Source organism: Petromyzon marinus, chromosome 11, assembly GCF_048934315.1.
Source record: "Petromyzon marinus isolate PM22_M1 ecotype Great Lakes invasive population chromosome 11, UKy_Petmar_22M1.pri1.0, whole genome shotgun sequence".
Lineage (NCBI taxonomy): Eukaryota > Metazoa > Chordata > Hyperoartia > Petromyzontiformes > Petromyzontidae > Petromyzon > Petromyzon marinus.
In genome coordinates this window covers 12268477-12282101 of record NC_133677.1, presented here as the reverse complement: position 1 = coordinate 12282101, position 13625 = coordinate 12268477, and the positions used below count along the sequence as shown (strand labels likewise).

At 44.8% G+C, this 13625-nt stretch overlaps 1 protein-coding gene across 3 annotated transcripts in view; it reads left to right on the top strand.

The window, feature by feature from the left end:
- The window catches only part of LOC116941207 (janus kinase and microtubule-interacting protein 3-like), a 265525-nt gene that overhangs the window by 176137 nt on the left and 75763 nt on the right, over nucleotides 1–13625 (top strand). For all 3 annotated transcript variants that reach the window (XM_076066382.1, XM_076066383.1, XM_032952008.2), the window contains 8 exons: nucleotides 393–521; nucleotides 1765–1854; nucleotides 3874–3936; nucleotides 6057–6155; nucleotides 7339–7437; nucleotides 9174–9227; nucleotides 10853–10918; nucleotides 12255–12323. In XM_076066382.1, the coding sequence (XP_075922497.1) occupies nucleotides 393–521; nucleotides 1765–1854; nucleotides 3874–3936; nucleotides 6057–6155; nucleotides 7339–7437; nucleotides 9174–9227; nucleotides 10853–10918; nucleotides 12255–12323 (669 nt within the window). The remainder of the gene's footprint in view (nucleotides 1–392; nucleotides 522–1764; nucleotides 1855–3873; nucleotides 3937–6056; nucleotides 6156–7338; nucleotides 7438–9173; nucleotides 9228–10852; nucleotides 10919–12254; nucleotides 12324–13625) is intronic.

Below are 13625 nucleotides of genomic sequence, written 5' to 3'. Positions count from 1 at the left end.
TGACTAAGCCTTAAATCGGTCCCTGGTGCCGTTGTGTTCACATCAGGGAAACTAAAGGGGTCCAGGAGTTTTTCTTGCCACACTGCCCCAATTTTTACCGTGCCGGCCTCATAGGGTGCTTGGCTGACAGCACCGACAGTCTGTACACTATAGGCTATACATGAGATCTTTATCTTTGTTCTGTATGCTTTGTATGCATTGTGTATGCGTTTGGTATGTTGCGTACGATATATATGTTGGTTATGTCATGTGTATGTGGTGTGTATGTTGTGTATGTGGTATGCATGTTGTGTATGCATTGTGTTGTGCATTCGTTGTGTTGTGTACGTTGTGTTCATACGCGGTGTGTATGTTGTGTATGTTGTGTACGCTGTGTATGCGTGCGTGCTCAGTCTCTGGTGCAGGGGGAGTCAGAGCTGCGCTTCCAGCAGCTCATGCGAGAGTACCAGGCCCTCCAGAGGGCATACGCTCTGCTCCAGGAACAAGTGGGTGGGTCCCTGGATGCAGAGCACGATGCCAAGGTACTGAACAGCTACGACGACAGGCTTTACCACGCACGCACGACTTGACATCTAGTACTACATGCTACCACAACCACGAATTGAGCCTGTTACATGACTACAAACAGTACTTCTGGGCCTTGCGGTGGCGAGATGTTAACTCCCTCGCCCGGTATGCAGGAGATCGTGGGTTCGATCCTCACCCTAACACCTGTGGTCGTGTGGATTTTTCTCCAGGTCCTCTGGTTTAGAGTATTTGGTTGCTATAAATGTCCACGTGATAAGCCACTTCGTTGAGCTCTCCTTTGTGGCTAGGTCGCTACCTTATCTGGTAAAATAAAAAAAATAGTTTATAGTAACATTTTTTTTTATGTCCATGCATATATTATCAGAGTATGTTTTTTTTTTTGCATTCTGACCACAGTATTGTGGTTAATGCAGACATGATTCCTTGTAAGAAAGTTTAAGTTTTGTTGCCAGAAAAAAGGGGAAAACCTAATCTTATATTTTGGTACTGGCAAAGGAGGTCCCATGATGTAGATACAAAAAAGTTTATAGTTTTTACTTCTAACCGATACCTTCTACCCGTCCTATTACACTATAATATTCTACCTGTTACTTGATAGTACCAGCCATATTTTGAAGGCTTTCCCATTCGTTTGGGTCACGGGGGTTATCACGTGTTCTCCTTTGACTACAGCTCTGTGAGTAGTCCTGTCCATCAGCCACCATCCCTCCGAGCAATGTTTTCTGCGAAATCCTACTTACATTCGTGAATGGGAAATTTGATAGTGTTTCTCAGTGGCTATTGTTCCCCAACGATCTGTGCGTCGCTCTTTTTACGTCACTCATTGCAATCATTTTGCAAAACTCGTACCTTTACTTCTGACTTGCGTCGCATCGATGATCTTGAGCCTCAACCTTGCAGCCGTCTTTGTTAAGCTCTTCAATCACTTCCTTGGGTTGATTTCCATCACCGTGTTGGTTTAGCGAACCAGAGTTGTTTAACCGTTCATCCATTCAAAGCTACAGTTTTAATTTCTTCCATCGAGCTTTCATGAAATGTTGTCGTACGCTCGCTGTAAATATCCTGCGGCGGTGAGCGCATTTGCCCTTGCCCGACTGCTCCAACTCCGTCAAAGCGCGTGTGTGGAGCGTTTGGTTTGGGCCCCATCGTTACATGCTCCAGAGTGGGAGTCGGAGCAAGTGTGGAGTTTGTGACGATGGGGCCCACAGCGGTTTTTGTGTCCGTGCTCATGTCCAGGCACGAGAACAGATGCACGAGGAGCTCATGTACCTGCAGGCGAAGGTCGCGGACCTGGAGAGGGTCCTCATGGAGCATGGGCAGGGCAAGGTGAGGTGTCCTCCGTTTCGCCTGCTTGGCCTTGCTATGAGCATCACAACAGAATCAGAATCTTTATTTAGACTGTAGGAGTAATTCGGTGAGCTATGAAGCTCTTTTTCACGGATGTCCAGTTTGGGCAGGTCAGCACGCCCAACTCCCTTCAGCTGGCTACAGAAAGACTCAACGCAGAAGATCCCTGGTTTGGATCTAGCACGAACCTCATGGTCCATTCAAAACCACATCTGCGCAAACCATGGCAGATGCGGATACCTGATACCCAAATGGAAAATAAAAATCTCCCCGATGTGCGACTGTGATCATCTGAAACAGACCGTATAACGTATAACAACGCAATGCACCGATCCATAAATATGAAGGAGACATCACAGCGATACACTCCGTTGCTCTTGACGCGGATGTCTGGCTTGACCGCCTAAATGTGAAATTGTAGTTTTTTGCTCTGCATCTACATCAGCCGTACGAAAGACGAAAGAAGCTGGCTACAGTGGCTGGTTGTACTTCCAGTGTCACTTGACGTTAACAGATTTCCCTACTGTGTGGGACTTCGTGGTCGTGCTGAGCGGCCCTCTCAAGGGTGATTTCCTGTTGTGCCGCGCGTTGTTGGGCATGATGTCCGACGTTTCGCTCCGCGTGTTGCTGCGAGCTTCTTCTCGACGCTTGCTCAAGGAAGCTCGCAGTGCGGTGGAGCTGTGTGTCGGGCATCGTCGCGAATCACGCGCGGGACGACCCGGAAACGCATCGGAGGGAAATTTTTCAGCATTTGGAATTGGATGTCGTTGGTCTTTGTTCTTGAGTGACAATTATCGTCCCAAGTCACCGTTTGCATCACGTTGACCTCATGTTATTTAAAAGTTAGTAAAGTACACACATAATACCTACTTTCCCTGTTCAGCATCTCACTAATCTTTATGAGTTACAGCATTTACAAACTCATAAGAAATGCATTTAATCGCTCAATTTAATTGATTTTATAATAGCAAACTTTACACATTTGATTATGGTACGGGGTTGCGATTTTGTACAATTATAAACATTATCATAAAGTAGTTGGCATAACAGCGAGCACAGTCAGAGTTGAGCATCGCCACAAATGTCTGTTGATGCGGGTGATGTGCGACGTCTCTAATCAGTGGACTTTGCGGTGAGGTTGGCGGATCACAAATAGGTGAGCGATGGTGTATGCACGATACCCAACACGTGGTGCAAAGAGGTGTCTCGAGGGGACCAGTACAGCAAGCGTGGAGTTTGGAGTGTTTTGTTGTTGTTGTTATGCCGCAAGGGTTTTATCCAAAGGGAATGCAGAATTTCTCACGAAGGCAAAACTGTCAAAAGAGGAATTGGCTGAGTAGTCAAAGGTGGGCTCTCCTGTAAAAGAGCATTCAAATACTCGGTCGGACTTTCCTTGGTTAAAGCCAAGACAGCCGACGCTGGTTGCGCACACAGACCTTGAACGTATGTATGTTGAACTTCTTTGGCACCTTACATTGGCCAACTGTGCTAATCGGAGGTACGCCCTTGTAAGACCTCGTGTGTTTATGTCCGACGCAGTGTGCTTGTAACAGACGTTACCCGTCGCCCCCACCTCCCTCCCCACCAGTGTCATGGAAGCCCTTGTTGCTTATATGAGAACCCTGCTTATATAAGGTGCGCTTATATCCAGCCATAGACAATTCATAGCTCCCCGTCCTTTGTGAGAAACCTTTGTGAGCAATGCAACCTTGCGCCTTCACATACGGCAATATATGCTCGCGCTGTTGATGTGTTCCACTTTTAACGATGAAGGTTTACACAACAGCTCAATATTGAGTACAATAGGTTGTGTGCAATTTTGGAAAATTGCTCGCGGCACAGCGCGTACTTACGGCCTGTACAGCGGATGTAAAAAACGTGTGAGTTTCTTGTTGTAGAAAATCAGTGCTTGAAAATAGTCTACCGCATGGAAAAACATCTTGTTCTTGGAGTAAATGCTGTGTAATTTACGTGTGCTTTTGTTTTGTTCTATTGCAGGAAATTAAATGGATTGAAGAAAAACAGGAACTTTATAGGAAAAACCATGAGCTGGTTGAAAAGGTGATTCAGATAAGTGCGAATGTTTGAGCTGCACCCGTTGTGCATCTGCACTGACCACACGTTCACCTACTGTTACGGTCGCAGTGCTGTCAAGGTAGAGGTGCAGGTACAGGTGCAGGTCACGTATGGTGGGCTAAAGTGTGAGTACTCCCACCTCGTCAAAAATGTCTGGCCAGCGTGGGAAAAATGCTACAGGTCAAAATACCCCTGAGGTGGGATTTCTAGGGCCCCCTCTAGTGGATGAGGCCCTCCCATGTCATTGCAGGATGTACCTTTGTATGTATGTTGAACTTCTTTCGCACCGGATGTAGCCAACCATGCTAATCGGAGGTGCGGCGGAAGGACAACAAACTAAACACAGAGAGCAGTTCGAGTGAAATTAGTTTTCGATCAAGATTTAAAAGTGCATAGCACCAGTGGCTTCCTAATATGGGAAGGAAGAGCGTTCCAGACGGCCGCAGAAGCACATCTGAAAAGCGCGCAATGCGGCTGACCGTGGGAGAAAGAGCCTCCACCTGATGGAGCTCTCGAGATTGCCTCTAGAGCAGTGGTTCATAACCTGGGATGCACGCACCCCCTGGTAGTGCGAGACGTGGCCAGATTATTCTGGAAGGTAAATCATCGAAAGACAAATTAAGCACGGGCACGTAAGTACAACGTACTTCGTTACATCAAACCCTCTGTGTATTTATTAACATTATACTTATTTTTTACGATTGCAGGCTGCAGCAAAGGTTAACAACCACCGCCCTAGAGGGTCTTGTGCCACCTCGTCTACACGGGACAGATGTCTCTGGAATTGTGCTGCGGCCTTGCACCTTTTAATTGCACCCCTCTTAATTGACCTGCCGATCGACCGCCGAACTGGGGGTGTTAGCGTTTATACTGCCGCTCCGTCAGGATAATGATCCTGGCACCTCTGCATGTTGACCCAGTGCGCGAACCATTACACACAGCAGTTTGAGAGCTGGAGATACGACTACATCAGCCCAACCAGATGCTCCCCTCCCCCCCCCCTCCGCCACACAACTAAATCTTTCGTGGCCAGTCATTACTATCTTGAAAAATAGTTTTTTTTACTCTATAAAGCATTGTAAGGCTTGAGCAAGTCGGTAGACTATTGTACGGTCATCTGGCTTTCAGCCCAATTTCCTTGTGGCCGGCCTGTAGACTACAGTAGTATGGTGTAGCGTCGGATAGAACCCCCTACTCAATATCGCGCGGCTGTCTCACGTTTCGCGTTGTCACCTCTCACTACAAAACACCGGAACATGTAAATGGGACGAACAATTTCTCACAATACCATAAGAGGGGAGGGCGTCACATAAATGTGTTGCCTTGTGGTTTCTTTTACATCCAATGCTGCTGCATATATTTGCATGCAGGCATGTGCTGTACAGCTCTCCGATGTGTTTTCAGCGTGTTGTTCGGCACCACGTCCGACGTTTCGGTCCGCGAGCTAAAGAAGCTCCAGGCTTCCGCCCTTCTTTTCCCTTACTTAAGTTATTCCTCCCTCATCTTCCCTTCCCCACATGAAAGTACAACACATACCCAGCTCGCAGTCCCCACTTGGGTGGGGCGGTGACCCCCATCTCCTCCCTCCTCTAAAACCAGGAGCAGAGGAGTCGGGACCTATGTACCTCCATCCCTGCGTTGCCGTTCGTGCTCTGTACCGGGCTCTTACATACACAGGGTGCTTCAAGAAAATGTTAACACTTCGGGGAATTTGCAACAATATCGCAAATAAATGTTTATCCGGCCTCTGGAGACCACCTGTAGAAGATTCCAGGCATGCGGCACGTGTTGGCAATGCTGGCGAACATTTGGAGACTCTATGACTTTTTGAAGCTATTAACATACATTTGTTATCATGTTACAGTGTATTATCCATTCTCTTTCCATTAAAAACGAAAGTCCCATATTCGTATTCTTTGGTTCTTTCGTGTTAACATTTTTTGTTAAGAATCCTGTATATGCATGTAATGGATAAACTCCCGGCACATCGAACGAGACATCGGACAACACGAGAGCGCATCGGGGAGCCCCTTTCGCCGAATCGACGTAATGCGCGGCTTCCAAGGAGAAGCTCACAGGAGAAACGCTCGATTCCCGTCTTGCAGATCCGGAGCCTGGAGACGGAGGAGGACCGCCTGAGGCGCGACATCCAAGACGTACGAGACCAGAACGAGCTGCTGGAGTTCCGCATCTTGGAACTGGAGGTTTGTCGCGCGGGGCCGTCGCCGCCGTTGTGAGCTCACTGTTGTGCTTAAATTAAATAAGCCGGGAGATGCGCGCACCTCGGTTAGTCGAGCGAGCAGGAACTCCTCGTCGCAAGGTTGCGAGTTCACACCCCAATAACGGCTGAACACCAGGGTTTGCCGACGACCCGGGGTTTTTGCTATTCCCGGACCGTCCTCTTTCGGAGTGCCAATTCGCGAGTGAATCTGCAGCGAAATGTCATCCTCGCCTCCAGACGTGTTTTCACATTTTATTTCTGTGCGCAGCAATTTGTATCGAATTCTGCGGGGGAAATTTTCTATAACTCGCTGGACACACGAACACGTCGCGCGCCGTTTACGTTCAACAGTGCATCTTGATTGCACTCCTTATCGTAGCTTATAAATATGTGTGTATATATAGCGCCTGAGTCCAAGGTGATTTACAATGATTATACAATTGTACGGAAGATAATAGTGGTTGGAATAAAGAGTGGGGTTGTTAACAGTCGTTAGGAAGCAGGTGCCGATTTTTATAGAGATAGGGGTGCTTGGCTTGACCTGCTGACCACGCAATGCACATGTTGAACAGGACTGCCTTCATGTCAGTGCTGTGTCATGTGACTTGTGTCGTCTTTACATGGCAAAAAGGCAGTGCAGTCTCGTATAGTGCGTGTTTTCATAATCCGAATTGGATATGACGCGATTCAAGTATTCGGGAACACATTTTTTTACAATTGCGGATGCGGATCGGATATAATGCGAATGAGCGAACAGAACTACGTCACGTGAGTAGGAATGAGCGGTTGTACGGCTGCCTCTGCGTAGCACCGCACAAGGCGGGATGCTGCTGGATGCTTCTAGATGCTACCCACGCGCCTCAGTCTTTGCTCAGCCTGCGTACGCATCTCACGGGTTATCGAACTCGGACTGTGCTTTACCCTGTGTCATGTATTATTTATTACAATGCAATTTTTTACATAACGCGGTGTTCTTCAGGAACGCAATTACCACATCAATTATAAAATAGTAAGAATGATTTACAGACTGTACCTATGAATTACAATTTACAAATACAATGGTTCAAGAGAATGCATGCGCGCTAACCACGATGGCAACTCTCTCTGCAGCATTGGTTGGAGCTCACAGTGACACGGTGGTGACCACTGCCTACCTCTCCTTGCAGGAAAGGGAACGCACCTCGCCGTCCATCACTCTCACGCCGGTACCCTGCCCTGAGGGCACAAGTCCCCTGCAGCAATTCTGCACGTCCGAGGGCATGGCGGTGAGGACCCTGTGTCGCTGGGAGATGACAGCACTGCCTTCACTTGTCGAGTCGCTTCAGTTGTAGCTTTCTTGAGCAGCGATCGATACCCGTGTATCGATAGTTGAATGTTCATGTGCCGTTTTATTGAGGGACTACTGCGTGTTATCTTGGTGTGGTCTGGGACTGTTTTGTTGTTTTTGCTCCCTTGCCCTATCTTGATGAATCTGATTTAAATGCAGAATCGATGTATTGTTTATTTATCTTTTAGTGACTTGCCATATTCTCCATTTTGCACTGCTATCGTGTTCTTGTATTGTTAGCTGTTGTAACTTGCTGACCCGCCCATACTGGACATCTGTGAAAAAGAGCTTCATAGCTCATCGGATTCCTCCTCCAGTCTAAATCAAGATTCTGAATCGCATTACTCTTTTGTGGTCTGTAAAGATCAGTCGACCACACGATGTTTTTTTTTTAAATGTTGCGCTTAAAACTGTGTCGGGCTGACTCAACTCAAGAACACGCAAAGTGAAAAAAAAAAAAAATCTAAGTTATGACATTACATTCTTTGGCCAACATTGATGACCACGGGGTGGAGCTGAGGTGTAGTGGTTCGCGCACTGTACTATGCACCCACTGCTGACCTGAACTGGATTTCTGACGATGGCTAACATCATGATAAAGTATGATGAAATAACCCACGCGATTGAAAGGCATGCGGAGGCTTTAATCCAGCAGTGGATTGACAAAGGGCTGTAAATCATTCTTACTATTTTATGATTGACCAGACGGTGGCCGTCAACTCGCCACACTCGTGAAGCCGATTTGAAAACGGGTGGCTGCGCAGATTCAAGTCGAGTGTGGGAGCATACGTGAAACTGGCGCGTAGCAGCGTCTACCGTGTAGCACCAACCCCTCGGACCTCCCCTGGCAAATTTCCCACGCGAGAGACTCGACAGTGACGATTCTGATGCAGCAGATACGCAGCCCAGGAACTGTCGTCGTGTTGACCGTGATCGACGCATTAACCCACAGGGACGTTGAATCGAAATGTTGTTTCAAATGTTTTACTTCTTCCGCACCGTACATAAGCCAACCGTGCTAACCGTCAACATTTTCACCAATCACTACCCCAGGGCACTGCCTTCTGCATTTAAGGAAATCAAATGATAAAGGAGCATTTGATTCCATTCCAGAATGATCTTACCACACCAGAGTGTCTTGTCGCATTGTGGAATTTCCCAAAAGGTGGCATCTATAACCAAAAAGGTGTATTTATGTTACCGCGCCCTTCCCCCCCCCCCCCCAGTAAAGCAGTGCATAAAACAAATTCTTACAATTTTGCTGTACCACAATGCTGGTGAAATGCTCTTTCCAATAATCCAAGGCAATCTATCAGCCTTGTGTGGTTAGGAGACCGTAATCCTGCTGATGAGGGTCACAAAGTCGGAGCTGCTCAAGTGTTTGGCTGCTTAAACACAAACTCTCTAAAATATTGTCCTGGAAGGCCGTTTGGCTGATGGACATAACGTTATTTTAATATTATTGCCAGTTAAATAACTCATAGTTGTTCCCAAAACTAGAAGTGTAACGTCACAGATACAGTATATCCGTGACAAATCGGTTGCGCAAAGTTATAACGTTAATTTACAGCACAGAAAAAAAAAAGACATTGATATTTTACCTACAGGAAGTTTAAAATGTTCCATGAATACTACATGAAGTTATAAAACGTCATCTTATTGTTCTGCTCTTAGGACATTACCATAACGGAATTGATGAAGAAGCTGGACATTTTGGGAGATAATGGGGTGAGTAATAATGATGTCCACCTTATAACTTTTTTTGTACTTTTTAAATGTAATGTTAGAGTGGCTGCTATGCTTTTGTAAATGTTCTTTTAGTATTCCTAAGTATTCTTTATTTAGGTCCTGGTTCGTGCGATCTTGGTTTACTGCATCAATTTATACCCGCTCAAATGTTCTTTCCGAGTATATCATGGCCAGCCACAATGATAATTCAAATGTATTTTTCTTTCCCAATATATGATTCGTAGTATGTATGTGTTTTACGACCGAAAAACCTAGCCACACCACCTCCACATATTCTCTGCTGGCTATAATATATGCCACACAACCTACAACGCAGGAGATCTTTATATAACAGATATATCTCTAACATGTATGAAATAAAAAATGCTCTTACGAGTGGTTTGAATGTGCATTGAATTAGAGGGTCAACATTCGTCCTCCAGGCCTAAAAACGATTTGAACAAAGACGTGATTTTCATTTAAAGCTTTCATGACTGCAGGGATTCATATTCTTGGTTCTTTCGGTAAAGTCACGTAGAAGGGAAACAATAAAATAATAAAAATATAAAACAATAAAATTCTCACGACGTTTCGACTGCAACACAAGCAATCATCATCAGGTGTGAAAACCACAACAAGAACATTTTTCAAATTTTTCAAATGTTCTTGTTGTGGTTTTCACACCTGATGACGATTGCTTGTGTTGCAGTCGAAACGTCGTGATAATTTTATTGTTTTATATTTTTATTATTTTATTGTTTCCCTTCTACGTGGTGACTTTACCGAAAGCACCAAGAATAAAGACGTGATTATTGTCAATGTTCAAGGCCCATCATGGTATATCTTAAGCATTTGTCTGAAGTGTACGTTAAGTAGATTGAACAACAATACACGTGCAAAACAAAGTTGGATCGGGACATTTAAAATATCTTAATGTTTTAGCTGCGCACATAAGTGGAAAGAATAAATGAGTATAGGAAGACAGAAAACCATGCGAATAGATCCAGTGGTAAATGATCTAAAAAAAACTGGATTGAGAGTTAGTAAAGCGGTGATACCTGCTAAAAACAGAAAATCGCAGGTGGAAATTCATCCAGCCCCATTGTCACGAATGAGCTGCTCAAAGGAACAGATGCTAATGATGATAAAGGTGTTGACTTTCAAAATTATACAAATAGTTTTGCCGCATTAAAACATAATGAAAAGGTCCTTATACATTTGCTTATTCATTTTCCGGCAGGGTGTTGCTTCAATGGTTATGCATTTGTTTTGTCGAATATTATTTTAAACCTGTTGGCAAATCCTCATTGCAGTGCACGGTTTTTCAATGACGGGCATGGTGGCACATAGATTACATCAAGTGATTCGGAGTTACGGTTGTGAGGGTTTTCATTGGGTTCCAAGGTTTATTTCCACATGGAAAGCACGAAGTTAGGAATTTGCCCAACATCCCAATGCAGGACCCTTTGAGGAATGTTTCGAGGCTCAGTGATGCTTTCCTTAATAAATTACTCAATGTCTTGACGTTCTTTACTATAAATAATGGTGCGTTCCTTTTTATTTTTATTTTTAAATGCTTTGAATATATATTGTTTAAAAATGTAACATCTCGCTTTATCTTACAGAATCTATCAAATGATGAACAGGTTACCATTATCCATGCACGAGTTGTGCTTACTCTGGCCGATAAGGTAAACGTTATCTCACATTTAGATAGATACATGCATGCACTATAATTAAGTCGTGTAATTAAATGTTTGAAGTGCCTGCAGCGGCTTGAATAGATTTTTGTTCAACAGTGTGGAATTTATCCCATAGCTAATTCTGCTGTACAGGCGGTCTCCAAATGAAGTCGGTTCAACTTACGTCAATCGGCACTCACGGCAGGTCTCCAATCGCCACCCCCTTGTTATTACTTTGGCACAAATGAACCGCAATACCTTGCTGATCTCGTCAAGGAGCGTAAATCGTCACTCAAACTCCGGTCATCCTCGCAGCGGCTTTTGGTTAGCCATCGAACAAAGACGGTCACTGCATTGCGCCCTTTCAGATGCGCTTCGGCAGCCATCTGGAATGCTCTTCACTTCCAACGTTAGGAAGGCACTGGCGTTATACGCTTTTAAATCTAGATCGAAAACTAATTTCTTTAGAACTCCTTTTTGTGTTTAGTTTGTCGTCCTTCCCCTGCACCAGCGATTAGCACGGTTGGCTACGTACGGTGCAAAAGAAGTTCACCATACATACTTAAGGCGGTCAGTCCCGCGCTTATCGCGTGACGCTGGCTCAGACAAACATGTACAGTACGTCGCCCGGTCACGGCTAAGACTTCACGGCGAACGAGGAGCGAAGAGCGACGGCTCTCAAGTTGATCCCCACACACGAGCCCCGATCCCTCTCGGGGCTCCCCCTTTATTTCCCTGGCCGTGGCCTCGCTCCGCCCTCGGCCACGCCCCCTGCGGAATCCAGTCAGGAGCTCCCGGCTCCCGGTCACGTGTCCCTCAAGCCTCCTATGGAGGTTCCCGGCACTCAGCGGCACTCCCGAATTAGTGGCTGGCGCGAACAGCGTAGTCACCCTATTTGTGTCACTACGATATTATTAGAACACTGAGCCAGCACTATTGAGATAACTGGATTTCAATCCGAGGAGCGATTTTGTTCCTCAAACTTGGTCCTCAAGTGTAACAATTTGGTGGTCTCGCCTAGAATATCACGAAAAAACTCAAGCCCGGCTATTATGAACAAGTTATAAACTGTGAGAAGTTATCGGTCCATTTAGTTTGGCTAAATAGAGGCCTCTTAAAGTGACACAATTCTGTGGTATCATCTTCAAAATACCCCCTGTCGTAATTTGACCAACTGCCAAATTGGATACGAATAATTGGTGTTGAAATTAAATCTGACTGAAGAAAATGTGGCTTTCGAACTCGGACAAGCAGCTTTTTTTGCCCAGTATTCATAACTTTCGCTCTTTCTGTCTGCCTTTTGCTCTTTGAGCCATTGCTTCACCGTTTGGTCCTCTCTGTGCAGTTCCTGAAGCAGATTGAGGGGAAGGAGGCAGCCCTGCAACAGAAAATGATTGACCTAGAGAAGGAAAAGGTATTGTGAACTACATAACATTTTAGACGTAGGAAGCTAAAAAGTGACACATCAAAATAGGACGCAGTGGCAAAAACCTCCCATTACAGTTGAATAATAAAATATCTGGGAAGATTTTGATTTAAAGCTTTCGTGACTGCAGTAATTCATATTCTTAGTTTTTTCGGTAAAGTCACGTTGAAGAGAAACAACAAAAAATAATAAAATATATATAAAACAATAAAAAATTCTCACGACCGTTTGAGTTATGGTCGAAACGTCGTGAGATTTTTTTTATTGTTTTATATATATTTTATTATTTTGTTGTTTCTCTTCAACGTGACTTTACCGAAAAAACTAAGAATATCTGGGAAGATTTTTAAGTAAATATTTTCTACTGGAATTAATCGTTTGTTTAAATCAGATGCATGCATCTTCGTGGATATATGCAAAATGCTTGCGTTTCGTATGAAGTCTGTACGGCTAGTTTTACAATTCAACCGTGGCAAGTTTCAAATGATCCCTGCAATCATTGATGTACTCTTGTCGATTATGATACAAATATTTTTGTCAGACAATTACTTATTTTCAATTTACGTCATAGTAACTTTCTAAATGTCTTGTGTTCACTATGGGGTCAGCCGCTTGCGTTTCTACAAACGGAACATTGCAACATTTCTGTGGTAGCCAACAACAACAACCGTGCACCGCTAAGTGGTGGTGATGTCATCACGGCGCTTGTGCCATGCTAGGTGGACTTAGAGACCACGTGCAGTGTCAATGGCCGGGCTGGCAGGAGGTCGTGGAACACACCCAGGTGCCATGGGTTGATTGAGCCAGTACATTGCTTCACATATTGTGGTTGCTCGAACCACAATACCTCGCTGAGCTCGTCAAGGAACATAAACCATCACTTGAACTCTGGTCATCTTCGCAGCAGTAGCTTTTGGCTAAAGCCACTGCTGCGGCCATTTGGAACGATATTCAGAAGCCACTGGAGCTATGCACTTTTAAATCTAAATTGGAAACTCATTTCATTAGAACTGCTTTTCGTGTTTAGTTGTGTTGTCTTTCCCTCGCACCTCTGATTAGCATGGTTGGCTATTTATATTTGAGGTTTTCATACTCTTTGGTTCTTTGGGTAAATTTTTAAAATAAAATGATTGTATTTTATGCCTACGTGACTTTACCGAAAGAACCAAAGAGTACGGTTGGCTATGTACGGTGCGAAAGATGTTCAACACACACGTTCAAGCTTGTGTTTACACCAAACTGAGTAAATGGTGTTCTTGTTCAACCATTGGCCTCTGGTGTCCGTCGCAG